The sequence below is a fragment of the Parasteatoda tepidariorum genome, chromosome 10 (assembly GCF_043381705.1).
Source record: "Parasteatoda tepidariorum isolate YZ-2023 chromosome 10, CAS_Ptep_4.0, whole genome shotgun sequence".
NCBI lineage: Eukaryota > Metazoa > Arthropoda > Arachnida > Araneae > Theridiidae > Parasteatoda > Parasteatoda tepidariorum.
The window spans coordinates 22,021,799-22,042,804 of NC_092213.1; the positions used below are offsets into that span (position 1 = coordinate 22,021,799).

Here is a 21,006-nt window from a genome sequence, read left to right on the forward strand (position 1 = left end):
ATAAAAGAAGTAATTCTAAAACTATTGTTACAAGTTTAGAGTAGACAAGAATTCCAGGAACACCCATAAGTAGAGACGCGGAGCTACAAAGTTTTCAAAAAGCAAAAAAAAAAAAACGCGAAAGCATGGGAAAATTTATATTACTCCAGATCCAGGAAAACACAACTCCTGAACACTATTGCTTCAGGTCCTTTCACACAAGACAATGTAATTGTTTTAACTAAAGTTAAAATTTGGTTTATGTTAAAAGTATATTATATTCTTATACAGTACAAGCAGTTTGAATCATGTTGCGTAAAAGTAAATTAATATTTTCTGAAAATAATAAAATAATATTTCACAAGTTCAATAGAAACAAGATGGGTTAGTTAGCTATAAAAAAACTTTAATGCCTGGACTTATAATTGAGTTTTCATATATTTACTACTTTCTATTTTAAACTAACGAGATAATAAAAGTTTGCTTTTCTCATTTGTTAAGCAAAATTGTAAAACATAAATAATATAGAAGTATTAAATGCCATGATCTGAAAATAGGCAATGTATCTTATATATTCTGAATTTCATTATTATTCTCTATTTTTGATTATTTTCTATTCTCCATTATTTCCTATTATTCTCTATTTTCTATTACTTCTATTATTATCCTTTATTTTATCATTATTCTGAATTTTATCATTATTATATTTATTCTCCGAATTTTAGCCTTATATCTTTTTAGAATTCTGACTTTTATATGAAACATTTAAATCTCAGATGGGACTTGGACATAAAGACCTACTAACGGTATTAGAATACAGATTAAAAGTTTTTAGTCTCAGACCTCTTAAAATGAGCCGGAGCTCAGCTCTAATGTTTAGACAAACTGCTTTTAGTGCACATGCAATAAAATTAAGCAATAGCTTCCAAAGTAAAAAATTTAAAAATTGGTTGACTTAAAAAATATAATCTTGCTTTCTCAGCAAAAACTAAAGAATTATATACATTTTTTCTTGCTAGATGAAAAGCACCCTCTAAGCTGTTTTAATTTAGACTAAATAGAGATTCAGTGTAAGAAAATGAAAGTCAAATCATAAATATATTTAATCCAATTTTTTTTTTAATGTTTCAAACAATTTTAAAATAACAAAAATCTTAGCCACATGTAGATTATAGAATAAACCTGAAGGTGCAAAGAGGTGCACAATGCCATATGCACCCAAAGGTGCATAGAGGTATGGTAATCTTGTTTTTGACCCTGGTATAAGGAAATTTTATAATACAATGAGAAATAAAAAATAAAAAAACATTGACTGGTAATTAATATCATAATTGGAATGGAAAAAAAAATTTGGTGATTTTTAGCTGATTGCAGTTTATTTAAAAGACAAATTTTAGTTTGTTGAAATGAATACAGCATTACATAACTCAAAACTGTAAATACCTTGGAAAAGAGAAAATGCTGGCACCAAAACTGTTTTATTTCTAGATTTTTACAACCACAAAATTTTTATGTATTTTTCCCAGGAAAACAAAAAGAAAAAAATTAAAGTAAGATTAATGTTGATAGGTCATAGTAAAATCTCGGATATTTAACTGACTCTGAAAAATAGCTAGATCAAAAAAATAAAAAGCTTTATTATTATTTTTTTAATTACTTTTTCTTGGAATTCTCAGTCGTGATAATTGTGACAACAGTTATTAAATTAAAGCATCATAAAGATTTGCAAAGCAATACAAGTATACACATACCCCGTAACATTTCTGGACAAATTTCTTTTAAAATTTCTAAAGATTCTTCATCATCTAATAATTTAGCTGTTCCATTATAGGAACAAGTTGCATCACCGAAATCATTTTCACCACAAAAGTCATTCATAACACAGTCTGATTGTACCTGAAAACCAAACAAGATAGGGAATAAATATAAAATTTAAACTTTAAAAATTTCACTTTAGAAAATTAATTCAAACACCAAAACAAGAGGAAAATATCATGAAATTAAAAGAATAAACATTTAAAGATAAAAATCATTACTAATTTTATCAACACTTTTCATAACATATGAGATCTCGAGAATGACAATCAGAAACAAAATTTACAGAAAAAATTTATTTACACTGGAATTTTATTTTAAATGAGAATATATGTCATTCATTTAATTCTAATTATAGGAGTAATATATTAAAAAAAAGAAGAAAAAATAATAATAAAATCATCAGGCATATGATGCTCTCGTTTAACACTAGGTATAATTTGGTCATCTGTTCAGCAACATTAAAGTCATAAAAATTAACTTATAATGGTGATTTTTTAATTTAAAATAAGTCTTCTGAAATTGCTTATTTAGAAGAAGTATAATGAGTCATTCCCTCATTTAAAATTGTCATATTTGCAGACTTTAAAAACATCAAAAACTAGAGCAGTTTTAATATTTTTTGTTTAAGTCTTAGTATCATTTACACTTATTCCAATTTTTAGTAACCAGCCAACTATGCATTCACAAAACAATTTTTGGTCTTATCTGACCGAAAATGAATTTTGATTTACATAAGTAATGGCTACCACAGCAGTGGAATTAAAAATGCTTTAGCTGCTCAAATTTAAACTAACTGAACAGGTTAATTGTAGTTTTTATGCATACGTATTTTTGTAAATAACTTTCCTTGTTTCTTGAAGATGGCAGATACCAAAATAATTAATCGGAAACGTGGAAGTATCCTAACTAAAATCACAAAACAAATCGAATTTATAAAAAGTGAGAATATCGAAAATAAGATTTTACTAGAATCGAAAGTAAACGCTCTTGAAATAATAAAAGTTTAATTAGAAGAATTACGTGTGGACTATTATCACATTGTACAAGATAACGAGCTTCAAGAAATTTATGATATATTATCAACAATTGAAAAAGGATTAGAGGTAAACTTTAAAAAATTAAAATTCTTTCTAAATCCTATAAAGAACACTGTTGTTGAAAATTATGAAAACAAGTCTAAAATTGTTGATATTATAAAAATCAAACTGCTTCATATACCTCTTCCAGGGGTCTGTTTAGAAGAAATTTGGGTCCGTTAACGGACCCTTCACAAAATATCTTTTCATAAAAACGGACCCTTCACAAAATATTTTAACTTAAAAACGGACCCTTTACAAAATGATTTTTCTTTTAATCGGACCCTTAAAAAATTTGTTTATCTTCATTATTGTTTTGTTAATCGAATAAACCCTTCCCAGGGGGGAAAACAAGAAAGATGGATGTAAACGAATTAAGTTTTGTCTTCGGCAGACGATTCTTCCATTATTCGTCGGAAATGAATATTCTGCGTTCTGCGTATAGGCTAAATACCAAATATTTGTAGGTTGCATCTCTAATTTAGAAGCAGCAATTGCTGTTTATTTTTGAAATTTTTTTTTATTTATTATAATTTTACAGTCCGGAGCATAATCTTGTATGTCTTTGCCATTTAAAAACTCCTTGAAAAAGTTTTTTGCAATAACCGGACCCTATTTTCACAAATTCGTAAAAGCGGACCTTGGTTGAAAGAATGTGAGTAATTTTTTCACAATTTCACGAAAAACGGACCTTTCACAAAATGTCTGGACAGACCCCTGCCTCTTCCCAAATTTCTGGTAATATGGAAGTTTGGCATAATTTTAAATCGCAATTCAATTAGTTGATTTCATCCAACTCACAACTAGATGAATAGCATAAATTATTTTATTTGCTATCTGCCGTGATTGGCAATGCAAAACAGATTCAAACAACAGAAAACACGTTTAAATCACTTTTTAAAGCACTTGAAGAACAGTATGGTCATAAACGATTGCTTGTCAACTGTCACATAAATTCAATTTTAAATCCCGAAAAAATAAATCATGAATCTGCTTTTGAATTACGCAACTTATTAGATCAAAAATATAAGAGCTAGAATTACAATTAGAACAATCAAGTTCTATTATTTTTATAAACATTGTTCTTCAAAAAATTGATATGGAGTCTCGAAAACTCTTCGAAATGTCCTTAACGACTTCTGAATTACCCCGATTGGGATAATTTAATTCTTAAAAAAACTATGTCAATTTTTGGAAAATTTACAAGGGGCAGTCTTTGCAAAATAAAACAAGTAACATTCATAAACCCAAACACTTTATGCTGAATTCAAACGATATTTCATCATACGCAATCAAAAACAAAAAAACTCATTCACATATTCATACATCATTACCTTGTGATATTTGTAATTTACAACTCCAACTTTATAAATGTAATTCCTTTCTTAAAATGAACTTTAATGAAAGATATAATATCGCCAAAGAAAAAAAGCTATGTTTAAAATGTCTTAATGGGAATTATTTGTTAAGCGAATACAGATCGAAATATCTATGCTCCACGTGCCATAAAAAAACATCATTCCTTTGTTCCAGAAACTTTTGAGTTAACTGACGTCGCTAATCCCAATAAAATTAATTATCTTTCTCTAAGTGAATCTGAATTGGAACTTTTCGAGAAATAAAGAGTCATCGGCACATGTAAAGGAAATTATCTCGCTTAATTACTTGGCATCTGCAAATAAAACTGTTGTTTTATCTACGGCTACTTTAAAGATTCGAAATACAGATAATTTTATTGAAGCACAAGCTTTTATAGATGTTTGCTCTATGGCAAATTTTGTAACATCTGACGTTGCAAAAAAATAAGGTCTCAAAGAAAGAAAAACATTAACTCCAGTTTCTGATATAAATGGAACATTAATCACATTAAATAATAAGATTTTTTCCACAATTTCGAATAAGGAAGGGAATTTCTGTTCGGAGTTGGAATTTATTTTTTGTTCCAAAAATTACAGATTTGACACCAACAACGCATATAAATGGTAAGGGACTAAAAATACCTTCCCATATTTCTTTGGAAGACATTAACTTTATGAAACCTGGAAAAATTGACATATTATTAGGTTCCGAATGTTTTTGCAGCTCAGAAAAACTTTTATTCCAAGAGACGGCTCTGGGATACATTGTAAATGGGGTAGTAGGAATGCCGTCCACTATACAACATTGCGGTTTAATTACAAACGACGATAAAATGGAGAAAAATTTGGAAAATTTTTGGGAAATCGAGAATATTGATATCTTTACTTCTCTCAGTAATGAAGAAGAATTTTGTGACGAACATTTCAAAAATACTAATTATAGAGATTTAGACGGTCGTTATGTCGTACTTTTAAACAATGAATAGAGTTTTAGCAGAAAAAAGACTAACTCAACTTTGGAATAGATTAACGCGATAATCGAACCTGTAGCCACTTTATATTGATTTTTTTAAAAGAATATAAAGATCTAAATCACATAGAAGTAGTTTCAGAATCTAATGAGAGAGGCTAGTAATTGTTACTATTTGCCTCAACATAGAGTTTACCGCCCAGGCAAAAATTCTACAAAGCTCCGCGTAGTTTTTAACGCATCAACTCTTACTATATCGGGCTTATCGTTGAATGATATTCTTTTGAAAGGAAAAATTCCACAGCAAGAGCTTAGTTTTCGTAAACATCCGTATGCTTTCACCGCAGACATTGAAAAAATGTAGTTTTCTTAAGTCTTTTCTTTAAAGCTTTTTCGATTACGCTTTTTTTCGTAAACATCAGTATGCTGTCACGGCAGACATTGAAAAAATGTACAGTGAATATGAATCGTTGTGAATATGAATTGTTGAGCTTAATCTTGTATCTATTCACAATTTAAAAACTTCTTGAAAAGGTTTTTAGCAATTTTTGCAATAACAGGACCCTGTTTGCACAAATTCACAAAAGCAGGACCCTAGTTGAAAGAATGTGACTTAAAGCTTATTTTATATTCACAAATTATGAGTAGTTTTTTCACAATTTTACAAAAACAGGACCTTTTACAAAATGCTTTATAGGACGGTTGATTGATAATTTCTTCATGAGTTCTTGACCCTTGTCTTGGATTTTAGGTTAAATTTTTAATTTTCGCTTTTTTTTTTTTTTTTTTTAAATTTAAAACGATATCATAACTTGGCAGGTGGAAAATACAGAGGTCGCATTATTAGATAAGGAGAAATATAACTTGAAAATTTTGAGAAATTCTATGAAATTTTCCTCAAAATTTAAAGCAATAAAAAACGGCGATTTGTGATTTTGAGAGAGAAATTTAAAACTACGCTTTTGTCAGTTTTTTAGAATTAAGTCTTATTACAGTTTAAACTGATGGAAACCGATTTGGATGATTCTTATAATGTCAATTGTACAAAAACAAAAATATTTACCAAAAATTTCAACGCATTAAACATTTGCACTCACACACATATATGTTTACGTCAGAAGGAGATACCCCGCCCCGAACATATATTAAAATCAGGCCACTGCTCTTACCATATGAGAATTCCCATTTAAAATTAAATGAAAGAGACCAATCAATAATTGTAAAACTACGCAACTCCACCCTATAAGATTGGTTACTGCATTTGTTGAAAGTAAGAAAAAATGATCCCCTGAACTCATTTTCCATTAAAATTCGATAATGTAAAATTGTTTACTGAGTTTCTTTTTCAAGAAATGGCTTCATACCCAAAAAATTTGAAACAATGAATGCTGCGGGTAAGGCTACAAGCACGAACCATCAATACAATTAGTGAACGGTTCCTATGTTTGAAACTGTAGAATTCTGCGATTTTTACTGGCGTTAAATTAAATGAATGAGGAAAAACTGGATCCTACCACGTGATTTTTCAGCCAATAAAAATACTCCGACAGTAAAAATCTTTTCACCTGACATGTAATACTAATTTGAAATAATGGAATCGACAACAAAAGACAATCTCGAAAATAATTTTTTTTTAAATTTTAATTTTATTTTACTTTGCATGTCTTTTTTCTCTTCATTTTCATGCATTGTCATCCAATTCTGAACTATGTACCAAATTTGAAGTTTGTAGCTAGTCGGGAAGTTAGTTTAAAATTGATTACAAAATTCCACCCGGACAGACATACACGAAGGCAAGTTTATATAAACGTGGTAAAAAGATGTTTGAACGAAAAACCAAATTCTACAAATCAATTTTAAAATCCGTATTGTAATCGTAGAAAATGTGTTGTTTTGAATAGACACAAAAGTCAGTAAGTAATATCGAGACAAAAAAAACTAAAAATCAAGACATAATCTTTTTATCATGTAAAATCAAGACACATACGAACTTTGCTATAAGCACCTGGAACGTAAAATAGATACTAACCCTTATTTTACAGTATTGAACTTATGACAAACAAAAATATTTAAAAATATTAATAAATGATCCTTTGAAATATTTTTTTTTATTATTATTAATTATTTATTATTACGAGGGCTGATTTTCAAGTAAAGACCGTTTAAAAATAAAAAATTTAAAAAAAATTCAAGAAGCAAATTTATTTTCAAATTCTACATAAGTTTCTCTTTTTTTTTTCCAGCATAGTTTACAAGTTTGCTTAAACACTTAAACCTAGATTTAGAATACCCTCTTCATACAAACTTGCCGCCTGCTCCGTTAACCAAGCGGTCACGGCCATTTTCACGTATCCGTCATTGTTGTAGTGATTGCCACCAAAATGTTTGAAATATAGAAAAAGATGAAAAATCACTCAGCAAAAGGTCCAAGGGCTGGTCCAGAACTTCCCAACCAAAAGAGTTCAATAAAGCTGGGATCTGAGCAGCGGAGAGAGTCATTGCCATAGAATAGCAAAACATCGAAATTTTTCTCCGTCTGATGTGAATAGTAAGCATACAAAATTTAAACATATTGTTAATTTTCGATGACAATGAAACATGTAGTCTAAAATCACCAAAAATAAGCAAATCTAAAATTTGAAACACGCTTCCCCAGCAATTATATAAAAAAAAAAAAGGTTGTGCACACTTATTATACACAAGTTTATATTTAATTTTACAAGTCTTCATAGTATTTTTGTTTTTTTAATTAAGCGAAATTAAGGTCGAGCAGCGATTCTGCTAGGCTTTGTAAACAAAGGTTCCTTCCTTAAGTAGATTCCACTAGAATTAATTTTCATCAAGCATACTAAAAATTCTAACAGTGTTCTTTATTATGAAGGATTTGAATTTTTTTTTAAAATTTTGTTAACAAAATTCACCACTTAAAGAATAAACATAACAACCAGCTACAATCGCAATATGCACGCTGTTTAATTTTTAACAAAAACTTCAAAATCAAATTTATTGAGCCAGCGAGTTGGAATTGAAAAACGTCGTCGTATAAAACGCCATTTCGAGCTGCGCGAAAGTTGATTTCACCTATTAGGTTAATGATTTAATAAGTTTCTTTCAACTTATACTTTTTAAGAAAAGGAAATAATCTCGATTGTCAGGGATCGATCAAGACAAATTCAGGCCCAAGGCCCACGAAATTTTCCGGGCCCCTAACAAAATAATTTGAAATTAAATTTCTGAAGAGTAGTCCTAACAATAAAAAGAATCTATTGAACTGCATGATTCAAGAGAAACATTCTAAAAAATTTTGAAAGCAGACAATTTAAGATTATTTTTAAACCGATGGAGTAAAAATTGCACCAATTAAAATTCAGCTGTACTTTAGAATTTGCTAACAGCAATGTTTCCACGAGTTTGGTTTATCACAATATAAAGAAAATTTGAAATTTAAAAAAAAAATAATTTTGTGGACTTTTTACCAATTTTTGAGGCCCTCCAGAAAGTGTGGGCTCTAGGCCGTGCCTATTGGGCCTAGGTGATAATCAGGCCCTGTTGATTGTGCATTGCATCCGATCAAAATATGCAAAAATAAAAAACATTGTACAAAAAAAACACTATATAAAAAACATGAAAGGAATTTTTTGATAAAAGCGAGACCGATATTAGTAAGATTAAAAGCTGATGGATAAAGTAAGTTTTGAAATTTTATGGAAGACTCCATTTTGATTCCTAACGCGGATGGATGTCTTGGTTGTCATTAGTGGTCAGAAAAACCGCTTTTTTTTTGTAATCAACTGCATTTTTAACTATTTTTTTCCCCAAATGTAGTCACTATTTAATTAATTGAGACTAATTTTCCTCCAGGATACAATTTACCCTCAATGTTAGCATTTGAGAGTACGAATATGTTAAGAACGAATAGCTAATAATTTATTTTGGTATTTTTTAATTACAAAAAACAGTCTAATAGTTAAAATCTGTTAAATTGTTGGAATTATATTCAAGGTTGGCAAGTTTTTGACACATGACGGTTTTTACCGGTTTATACCATGGTTTTTACCGTCATGTCAAAAACCCATAGTTTTGGTAAAACTGTATTTTCATTTGAGTTTTTAACTGCTTATAATTAATTCATTTTTGGGCACTAAAGTTAGAAAAAAAGTTGTTAAAAGATATTTAAGAACAGATTCTTGCATTTTCCCAACATGATTATATCAAAACAATCTTGAAGCAGGGTTGGAGTTTTTGCCGGCAAAAAGGGGTTTTTGCCAGGACAGTGGCAAAAACCTGGTAAAAACCGGCAAAAACTGGTAAAAACCGGAAAAAACCAAAATATCTAAATTGCTGATTAAATATTATTACAAAATACTTGAAACAAATTTAAATCAATCATAAGGAATAATAATTTTGATACATTACATGAAAAATTTTTTTTCAACATATTAATAATTAATATAATGGTAATAATTTTTAAAAGATTGAAAGTTTGTGATCTCTTTTCATTTTAGAATCCTAAAATAAATGTTTTTTTACAAATAAATAAATATTATTATTTGTATAATATTATTATTTATTATAAAAAATTATTATTTGTACAATAATTAACTACACATATTGATAGATATTTTATGCTTTAAATTATAGTTATATTAATTTAAAATAAGTTCATTTCACTGGAAAAAAAAAGAATTATCACAAATTTTCCAATCAATAATGTTTTAAACTACTAAAATGATATATTATTACATTATCATTTAATTATGGAATAATAATTTTGTTAATTTTTTTGTAATTATTTATATTTATAGTATATATTTCAATTTTAGGAATAATTTTGTATCAGAAATGATTTTTTGTCCTCTCATCTTGGAAAATATAGGTTTTTGCCACTTTTTGCCAATTTGCTGGGCAAAAACCTATTTTTGCCAGGACGGTTTTTACCGGTATTTACCATGGTTTTTTCCACCTGTGGCAAAATCTTGCCAACCCTGATTTGAAGTGTAAAATATTAGGATACTAAACAAAATTTTCAACATTTCCAAGCATCATTTTGTTTGGCATATTACATTACTGAAGAATGTCAAGTCATTCTTGACTTAGAGTTTGTTAGTAGTTACAAGTTTTGTTTAGCTTATTTCTAATATTTAAGAAATGCCAAATTTTAAATTCTTCTTTTTAGTTCTTGAATTTATTAATAGTTCCAAGCTTTTTTGTTTGCTTATTTCTAACAATTAGGAAGCTCAAAATTTTGAATCCTTTGCAAATCAAGCTATAATGATAAAAGTAAGAATCGCTATTTTCGATAAGTATATTACAATATTTCTATATGAATGTATATCCTTCTATAAGAATACATGTATATAGTTACAAAATCAATAGCAATTATTTACAGTATAAAGTCAATTATGTGAAAATAATATATTGTCCGCTATATGCCATAAATTAAAGAAAACGGTAGGTTTTTGACGGTTTTTACCGGTAAAAACACGGTTTTTACCACTGTCATGTCAAAAACCAGTTTTTGACGGCAAAAACCCAACCCTGATTATATTAGCATTAAAATATGAAATCCAGAAAAAAAAGTTCGAAAAAAAAAAGTTTCCTTCCATTCATATTCAAATATTTTTCAATAGATTTTGTATTCAGTGATGAATAATTGTTTCGCTCTTATTTAAATAAGTGCACATTTGAGGTATTATTGCTTGGGAGTGAGCCGTGTTAGGAAGATTATACCTTTAACGCAGAAAAAGACATTTGTGTTTTATGTTGTATTTCATAACCATAAATTATGAAAATGCTAAAGATAATATTTCTCACTTATCTTGACCTAAATAAATACAAAATCAGGAAAAAAGTATGTTTAATAAATATTCTACGTCAAAGAGATAAACTACGAAAAAAGGAACGACTACAGTAGTCCCGTTACTTGACTGAGCGCGTTAGTTCGCACAACTGGATATAATATAACTAACTAAGCCTTATTTTTTTAAGTAAATTTTAATTATATTATGTCATCATTTGTTCGGTATTATCTTTCCTAATAAATATGAAGTTGAAAAATGATAAACTTCATAATGTAGAAATTAAATTTCTTAATAAAAAAACATCCAAAATAATACGAAAGGAAAGTATTGTATTTTATGCTCCGATATACACGTTCAAATTGACTTAATAAAAAAATTTAATCAACTCTTGTTTCTCACTGTGATTAAATGTCTCTGATTTCAAATCTCCTATAAGGTCTATTAAAAGGTGACAAAGGTTTTGAAATTTTAAAAAACTCAACTTCGAAAAAATTTATTTTTATTTAATACTACATCATGTCAAAAATACTTTCCCTACGCTTTAAGTGATTAGGAGTGCGACTCTCGGAGATGAGAACGTTTGGAAATTCCTTGTATAAGGGATTTACCAACTGGAGCGAAAATAGAACAAAAGTTTCTCAAAACTCTATTTTTGTAGACCGCGGGAATATAAAAAACTGAAGCACCCATCGAATTGAAACTGCAAACTTCTTATAGATAGAATTAGCTAGTGATTGAGCGAAGGATTTTACTTTATAACCGTCGTTGAGCAGTCGATGTAATTTTAGGTTTACGAATACATACTAATGTTCAACTCCCTAGCCTTGTAATTTTGAACACAATCCAGAAGACAAGGGAACTCCTGGATCAAGTATTGAAGGAAATTTGTCTTCGTAGTAGACTTTTTGATAGAACTGACTTGCATTTATGTAACATGGAGAGGAAAATCTCGCACTGTTAGCCTGAAGACAAGGGGTCTCTAGCCCATTATCCGTCTACCATTGAGGATATTTTACGTCAGCAATGAGGTTGGTGCGAGCCGAATGCGGAATTCGTATCGACCAGCCATTGCTGAGATTCGAACCCGGTTCACCTCTTTGAAAGGCGAACTCGAATTCCCTGAGCTGTCACGACTCTGAACGAAGGATTCTTTTTCTTGTAGCACAATTTATTTTACATAATTTGAAGTTAATCGAAAACGTTTTTTTTCTTCTTTCTTTCTTTTTTTTCACAACGCCTCCTAAAATTTTAAAAGACTTATTTATCTTTTAAAACAGTGAAATTTTTAAAACTATTCCCTAACTGGAAAAAATGAACAGTTTTTCTAAAATATCTTAAGATGAGGAGGGGTGTAAGGTGTATGGAGTGATTTCTTCAAATTACATATTTGCAAGCCAAGTTTTAGCATTTGAGACTTCATGTAAGAAGTCAGGATGACGCTTAGTTTAAAAAATTAAGGGATTACTGGTTTAGGCCACCGATTCCTAATTCTTCTAAAGCTTCATTGAGTTAATAATTTGCGTCTAAGCGTTTTTGTTAAAAAAAATACTTATTGTTTCGCATCTATGATGAATAGGAATAAAATTTTATTTTGATGTTTTTTGAGAGAAAAAAAATTCTTCACGAACAAGCAATAATGTCTCGTAACAGATATTAGTTTTTTGACCAATTCCGGTCACTAAGTTCTAAAATAGCTCACAGCAAATCGACAATTGAACTTAATATTTATGAAATATAGAAAGCTAAACACATGTTTCCAGTTACATATTAAATCTACCGCAAAGATCTGTCCGTGAAAAAATTGGCCTCCTTTTACAGTATTGCAAAAGGTTCTTTAATATAAGAAAGTTATAGAGCATTTACTCTTTAACTCAATGGTAATGTTCTAACATAAAGAGACACAGCATACATGGAACAAAAGAGCATGAGCATACTTGTAACAAAAATATCCGACAGAACTAAGCAGTACATCTGATATACACATGTAAGGGTAAATGTCCTACCACCTTTTTTTTTTAAATAAAAAACAAAAGTACACTTTGCATTCTTGAATATTAAGGTGTGTTCTTTCGCAGACAGAATTTTCCGGTAAATCTTATATTTTACAGATAACGCTGCAACGAACTAACAATGTTTATTCTATAATTAGTTGCAATAAATTCTATTTTCTTGAATAGAACATTCACTATGTGAATTAAAAAAGAAAGTCTACAACCCTACCGTTACGACCGCCGTAATTAGTCTGCATCCAAGCGATACTCTGTGTGTACGAACGCCGTAATTAGTCTGCATGCAAGCGATACTCTGTGTGTACGAGCGCCGTAATTAGTCTGCATCCAAGCGATACTCAGTGTGTACGAGCGCCGTAATTAGTCTACATCCAAGCGATACTGTGTGTACGAGCTCCGTATTTAGCTGGTGCTCATACACACAGCGCAGTAGTTAGTCTGCCTTTTTTTTGATTAAATTATTATACCGAATTTATTAAGAATTTTTTTGAATCATCCTAAATTGCATTTTTATTTATATAATGCTTGCGAAATCTCCAAATATATTGTTATATAACATTTAAATAAGAAAATCCGAACATCAACTTGCCAACATGCACAGAATCACTTCAGCGGAGCGGACTGCCATAACGAAACGGTAAAAAACGAGAAACATAAAATATTTAACTTGCTAAAGAAAATTTAAAATTTCTAATATATTTTGTTAATTAAGTAACTGAATAAAGAAATTAAAATAACAGTTCCTTAAAATCGAAATTTTATTCAAGACCCTCGAGTTTAAGTGTCCCTTTGAGCCCCATGCTTCCAGTCCGGCCCTGCAGCAAGACATTGAAAACCCCTGATCTATCTTAAATACCGTTCTGTACGAGCATAAACAAAGACTTTATAAAAGTAAAATAAATAAGATAAGAAGAAAGGAATATGTTTCAAAGGACACGGGTTCATAACTCTACATTTTGAGTGACATTGAAATTCAGGTAGTCGCCACTTTAATTTACAACACTTACACGTGAAAGACAAAAGTTAGCATTGAGAGAGACAAGATGCATTCAGTATTTTCAAGACTTTCGGAAAACAATTTCTTTTATCATTTTTCTAAGGAGAAAATCAGGTGCATATATAGTAAGAATGCAATAGGTAATTGAACCGCAAAACTATTACAAAAAAGTGTAAGTCTCAACTATTTTTTTAAAAGTCAATTTAATTCATAGTGAAGGGGGGGGGAAATGTTGCAGGATAAATGTTTGACCTTAAGGTCCAATTTTTATGCAAGACGCTGGATCGGGAACCTTTTTTTTTTCAATGTTATTTTCATTATTCACATTCTTGCTACAGAAATTCAACAAATCTTATTTAAAAACAAAAAATAAAAAAATCATATGGCAGTGCTTTTATTTTCTTTCTTTCGTTAATTTTTTTTTTTTTTGAAAAAGCCATATTTTTTTTTAGGATCCACATCTACACTGATACCNAAAAAAAAAAAAAAAAAAAAAAAAAAAAAAAAAAAAAAAAAAAAAAAAATGCGCGTCTTGCGAATTTGAGTAAACTAAGAATTGATAAGAAAAATAACTATAATTTTCGATGTAAAATAAGGACCAATTCTTTTTTCATATCAAATATATATTGAATGAAATGCTAATACAGTACAGAACCCGTTATCCGGAAATCAGTAAACCGGAAAACCAAAAAACCGGAACGAAATTCGATAAATTTTCCCGCCATTTTTTTTTTTTTTTTTTTTTTAGGGATTTTAGGATTTTTCTTTCTTTTTTGAAAGATGTTTACCTTACCATCATTTTGGAAATAATCATTAGCCTATTACTTCGTTTTTTCAAGATTATTTCCACATATATTTTTTTTTTAGTTGGGTTTAACAATAAAAAACGGCTTTTTGTAGCGATTCAGAAAACCGAAAAAAGCAGTTATCCGGAATAGCGATGGTCTCGGATAATCGGTTCCCTACTATATATTCAATGAAAGATAGGTTTGGAATTCCCCCCTTTTTTTCTAAATTATTTATTCTATTCCTTCTGTATCGTTTAATATTTCTTTGTTTCGGTAACGAGTTTCATTGAATAACTAGCTGAATAAACACGTTCTTCTTTCTGGATGGAAAAAAAAGTAAATGCTCAATAAATTAGCATTAATCAACAAAACGAAATCATGCGCAAAACTGAAAGACGCCAATTCTATTAGGATAAAACAATTCCATTTTTTTAATTTGCTGCCCTTCTCGGTGTGTGGCTTTATGTTATCAGATTAAGTAAAACATGTTTTAAGAAGTTCTTCCCTTCAAAATTAAGATTAATCATATTCAATATCATTTGGAATAACGCTATTGCTCAAGGTCAACTTCTCACTGTCAATAATTACTTCAACTTTTTTCCTGTACACCCTCTCAGTGAAACTTAAAAACATATTTCCACAGAGGTATCTTGTTACTAACCAAAGTATATTTAGTATTAATTAAAAAATATCAATTAACATAGTAATAGCAGTAGAACCTATTACTAAAATTAATTCAGCATCATTAACGTCAATAATAAGGGGATTTTGCATTGTTTTCCTAGATCAGTATTTCCCAAACTTATGACTTTTGTGTACCCTTTCTAAATTTTTCGTAAAGCTGTGTACCACTAATAAAAAAAATGAATGTATTTTTTACTATAAAAAAATTGCACAAAAGTTAAAAATCGCAACTGGCTGTTGACACCACTAACTATTTACTGTTAACTCGGCAAAAAATAGCCAATAGAAAAATACGAAATCGTACATTTTCATTTTTCATGGCTAGATTTGTTTTTAAATAAAATTTTTTGTAATTTTTGCCTGTTGCAAGATATTTCGCATAAGAACGCGCACCCTCGCTAAACTGTTCCCGGGAAACACTGTCCTAGATGAAAAAGTGCCTTTTCTCCATTAATTAAGCAACATTGCCGTCAAGAACAATATATATATTAATGTAAACATTCATAATCTTCTTCACTCTAAATCGGAGCTTAGGGCTTCGATCATAGCTTTCCATCTCACTTTATTAGTGGCCAGATATTTTGCCTCTCTTCATGTCTTTCCTAATGTTTTCAACTCGCTTACAAGCGTCCTGCGTATTTTTAGGTCTTCCTCTTTTTTTTATTCCCCTGAGGGTTCCAATCAAAAAAAAAAAAATTTACTTAAATTTTTTTAGGTTTACGTAGAGCATGATCAATCCATTTCCATTTACTTTTTTTTAATTTTCAGATCAATCGGTTTTTGTTTTGCGTTTGCAAGGATTCATGCATTACAAATTTTACGGAAGCACTTGATACGCAATATTCTTTTTAAATATTTGTTAATAAAATTTTAGTGTATAACTTTGCCTTTTTACAATTTGTACCTATTACCCAAATTAATTAATTGTAATTCTCGAAAATAATTAGTAACCACACCAATATTTTTCTAACCATTTTTGGCGAACGAACGCCAGTAATGGTTATGTTGAAATGTAAAGCGAAAGCGACTACACTGTGCCAAATATACAAGTTTTTCCTTAAGTAAGGAACGAAATCAATCACCAGTTTTCAGTAAATCTGGAGCAAAAATTAAACAACGCGAGATTACTGAAGTGCGAAACTCGTGTTTATAGTTCGTTCACCAGGAGTTGACACTTGGCCCCACCTCCTCATGCGCAGAGTTCATCCCCGCGCTTGAAACAGAGACAACCCTTACTGAGAGCCAAGCGTTAACAGTGAATTCTTTTTCGGCCACTTACTTCGCTTTGTCATCTGCTATTATACCTATTGTCACTCCAGCTAATTAAATATATTTTAAATTTAAAAATTGCTGTTTTCTAAGTAAAATGTCTCAAAAAGGTCAAACTATTCACTCAAAAGGGAAAAATATCATCAAATTTATGAAATATTTTATGTTAAAAAAATGCACGTAAAGATTGCGAAATAAATATTTCTGTCATACGATCGCCAACTAGTAACCTTATTCAGGATTGTTCGCATCCTTCTCCCAAAAATAGCGAAACAGTATCATCGGATACCACGCGATGAAGGCGGAGCCCAGTGGTAACTTCTGCGGAACAAACGAAACTAGAAAATCGAATATTAAGAGAACGAGAGTACATCAAACGGGGAAAAGAAAAGACCTTACTCTAAGAAAACTCTCATTTCTATTGATCAGATTTTCAAGAACTAAGATCTTAATTTGATGGCTTGAACGAGTGACGTTAAATGTGCTAATTAATTTGTTCAATAACTAATTCAGTTACAGAATCAATCACTAAAAACAACCTTGCTCTGAATGAAAACTCATTTTTTTCGGGGGATTTGAAATATTTACTATCAAAATATGCGGGCAATCAGAAAATGAGGTTCTAATATTTGTAGGCAGTTACTGATTTAGACGCTTATTAAGTTTTTGCATATTTCGTCGTATCTCGAGAAAAGCTAATAGAAAAAAAAAAATTCCATACTATTATAAAATTCGTTTACCTAAAGATGTAAAAAATAATTTTCCATAATTATTCATTATTTTAATTAAAGATAGTCGAAAAAATTTTGAATTCCAAGGTGCACAAATTTTTATACCATTTTAAACTAGTATATAATTTCAGATGACAAATACAAAATTTAAATATTCATCAGAACTGAACATTCTTTAAACACTTACCTTAGAAATGTAAAAAATTACTTTTTGAATTCTCGAATAGTTCTTGAGTTATGAGAGTAAGAACGAAAATGTCTTAAAACAACGGCTGCTACAGTATGTTTTTTTTTTTTTAATAAAAAATATTGAGAAATCAATTGAACTTTCTGAATAAATTAAAAAATGCATATCTTGAGCATTTTCTTGTCATCTCATGTCAATTATACATAATTATCATACCAGCCATAATATCATAATATTCATCATGAAATTTTTATCAAAATGCATCTACCAAATTCAATGAGGAAACCCAATCTTACATTCGTTTCAAGGTCTGATTATCATCATTACATTTAATTTTTTTTTATTGAAATGTTTTCAAAAAAGGAATGCACATGAACCATTTGTTTATTCTACTAAGAAAAATTCTTTTCACAGACTTGGTTTATACCTATTCGTCTTGGAGATAGCGCTAAGAAAAAGTAAATTTAATATTGAATATATAACGCTGTTGCGATGGTCTGTCCGCCGTTGTGGGATTAATTGCAAAAGTTTTAATATTGAGAAATATTTCAATTAATAAGTTATAGGATCCTTATCAGAAAAATCTGAGTGAAAAAAAAAAGATTACAATTAAAAAAGGCAATACAATTTAACACTTTTGTGCAATATGGTGAGAACGGCTAAGTAACAAAAAGTATTTTAATTTAGCTTAAAATATATCTCCGAAACGTGAACTATAGGTTGTCTAAAGTAAGAACTCTCCTAGCCATTCGGTTGGATCCGTGGTGGTGACTATGGTAACGAGGTATAACTAGTTCAAGTAGGGGTGTGGAGTCATTCTCTTTTCTTCAGTCTACTGTGTTAGCCCTAGAGTGAAGAAAAGTTACCCTCCCTGAAATGCGCTATTTTTTTTCTCACAGCAGCAGACGGCCTCAGATTTTGTGGCTGGGAGAGTTCTTACCGTAGACAAACTATACATTAGAATGGCAGGTATTGTTTGACACTGCTTCTGGAACTGTATGGATATAAATTATATACATCATAACTATCTAACATTTAAAAAAATTTACGTGTACAATAATTTTGCTGAAAAATAATAAATACCTTCATTATGAAAGAAATTCAACAGAAGAAATGGAAGATCGGATGGAATTTGATACAAAACTATTGCTTCTCTATTTCTTCGATAAAAAAAACTCTAAAAATAACTTTAAGTCTAAAAATAAATAAATAAGAAACAAAAATAGTGGCTAACTTATAGATTGGTGTGAATTGAATAATTTGTGAAAATGCTCATACTGTAGGTAAACACTATTATAGTTTATCCTTATCTGACAAATTTAAACAATCTAAGAACTTTTCCTAAATATTAATCTCCCCATTTTTTGAAACACTTAAAAGAACAGACTTTTCAAGTCTAAATGGGCACCAATGACCATGAATGGAAATTGTATTATGTTATATTTGACAAGCATTTAAAAGAAAATTTTTTCATTCTTTACAAATATTATAGTAAATTTGTAAACCAAATATTTGCGCACCTAAGTCAATTGATAAAAAATTATTAAATTAATGTAATTTCTAAAGAGCGCAATAATTTTTATTACATGCATTGTAATCTATTATTGTATCTAATTATTATAAGTAGTTTGAAAAGGAAATGTTAGCATAAATGCTTTCACACACTAATTTTAGACCTGGACATTTAAAGTATAATAAAAAAATTAACATTAAACGAGCAATTGATAAGTAACAAGGGAATCACAAAGAATTTGTGTACTTAATACTTCCTAGCAGAAGATAGTATGTGAAACACTTTTCTTTTCTTCTCCTTCAATTTTTCTTATTTTAATATGTGACTTCAGAGTTACATTATTATGGTAAAACCATCACTAATTTCATATTTTGTGTGAGTTTAGTAATAAAAATCTAAGGAGTTTTAAATAAGAATTATTTCTGAAAAATGTATATTATCTCCATATCACGATATCCAGAACAAGGAAGAAAGTACTATTTAGAAATAAAATGCATTTTTATTAGCAAGTAAAATTTTCAAATTTGTGTAATGTTTGTAATTTTCAAATGTTTTAAAGATAAGTAATACATTTAAAAGAGAAAATAAATGACAGAATTAGAAATAATAAAAATTTCTTGCTAAAATTTATTAAGTTAAAATCTTTAATTAATACAAATTTTTTTCCAAGCAAAGTGTAGCCAATAATTAATTCAGCTAATTGATTTTGATTAAAAGCAAGCTTAGCAATATTTTAAAAGCAGCTATATATTGTTCAAAAATTGTAACAGAAAAACTGATAAAATCCTCTTCATTCTATTTAAAAAGGAAAAACTGAACAGATTTTACTCCTTTTTAAAACATTTCTGCATTTATTACTATGTAATCACTAGTACTTTCTTATAAGATAATTCAACAATAAAAGTAAGTATGAATATTAAGTTGAGTTCATTATTATCAAAGAACATTAGTGTCTGTTGAAGGATTTAAATTCTTGAAGCAGATGCTAAGCAAGAATTATGAATTGAAAATTAACCTTTTATCTTTCCTTTTAAGTAGAAGGAAAATCATAAAAATATGACTTTCATTAATTAAAAAAATAAAGCTTAAAATAGAGGTAATTTTTTTTATTAAAAAAATAATACCTTTTTAGCATCAATTATTATATGTGTGTATACATTAAAGAAGCACAATCTTTATTTACAAATATATATAGCAAACCAAATAAAAAGGTAATTGTAAAAATGTAAGGTTCTAGATCCTAATTGAACATAACACTTTTACAATTACAGTTTTATTGCAGAAAAAAATAATAGAATAACTAGCTTTCCGAAACCGTATTTTTTTTCCAGGGCACATATTTTTTTCTAAATGATTAAAATTGTTTAGGGACCAAATCATTATTTTTGGGAGCCAGTTTTGGCCTGTAGGACATAGATAGAATTTTTCTACATTATATCGATTTAAACATTGAAATAACATATTATGTTAATAATCAGCATGCGTAGCAGGAATAGGGAACTTTCTGATATGTCCTACCTTGTAGCAAAAGAGAGGAATAAGGCTCAAAATTTTAAACATAATGCGGAAATTTTTTTCAAAACAATTTCAATTGTGAATTACAAATTTCCATGCAAGCAATTATGAAAGGAATAGAAATTGATCTAAAGGATGTAGCAGTTTCCATCCCAATGCTCTCACCAGTAGGTTCAAAAGAATCAGAGCAACACAGCTATCAACCCTCAACAGTACATTAACACTGCTCATTAATTAGAATTATTCACACGTTTCTTTATTATTTTTTTAACAAATGCATTCAAATTAAGGTGTTCTTTTACTTAATAATC

General features: G+C 29.3%; 1 protein-coding gene across 3 annotated transcripts in view; it reads right to left on the minus strand.

Moving 5' to 3' along the window:
- The window catches only part of LOC107439823 (NPC intracellular cholesterol transporter 1), a 74,180-nt gene that overhangs the window by 49,247 nt on the left and 3,927 nt on the right, over positions 1-21,006 (minus strand). For all 3 annotated transcript variants that reach the window (XM_016052541.3, XM_016052540.3, XM_016052538.3), the window contains exon 2: positions 1,731-1,875. In XM_016052541.3, coding sequence (XP_015908027.1) covers positions 1,731-1,875 — 145 coding nt within the window. The remainder of the gene's footprint in view (positions 1-1,730; positions 1,876-21,006) is intronic.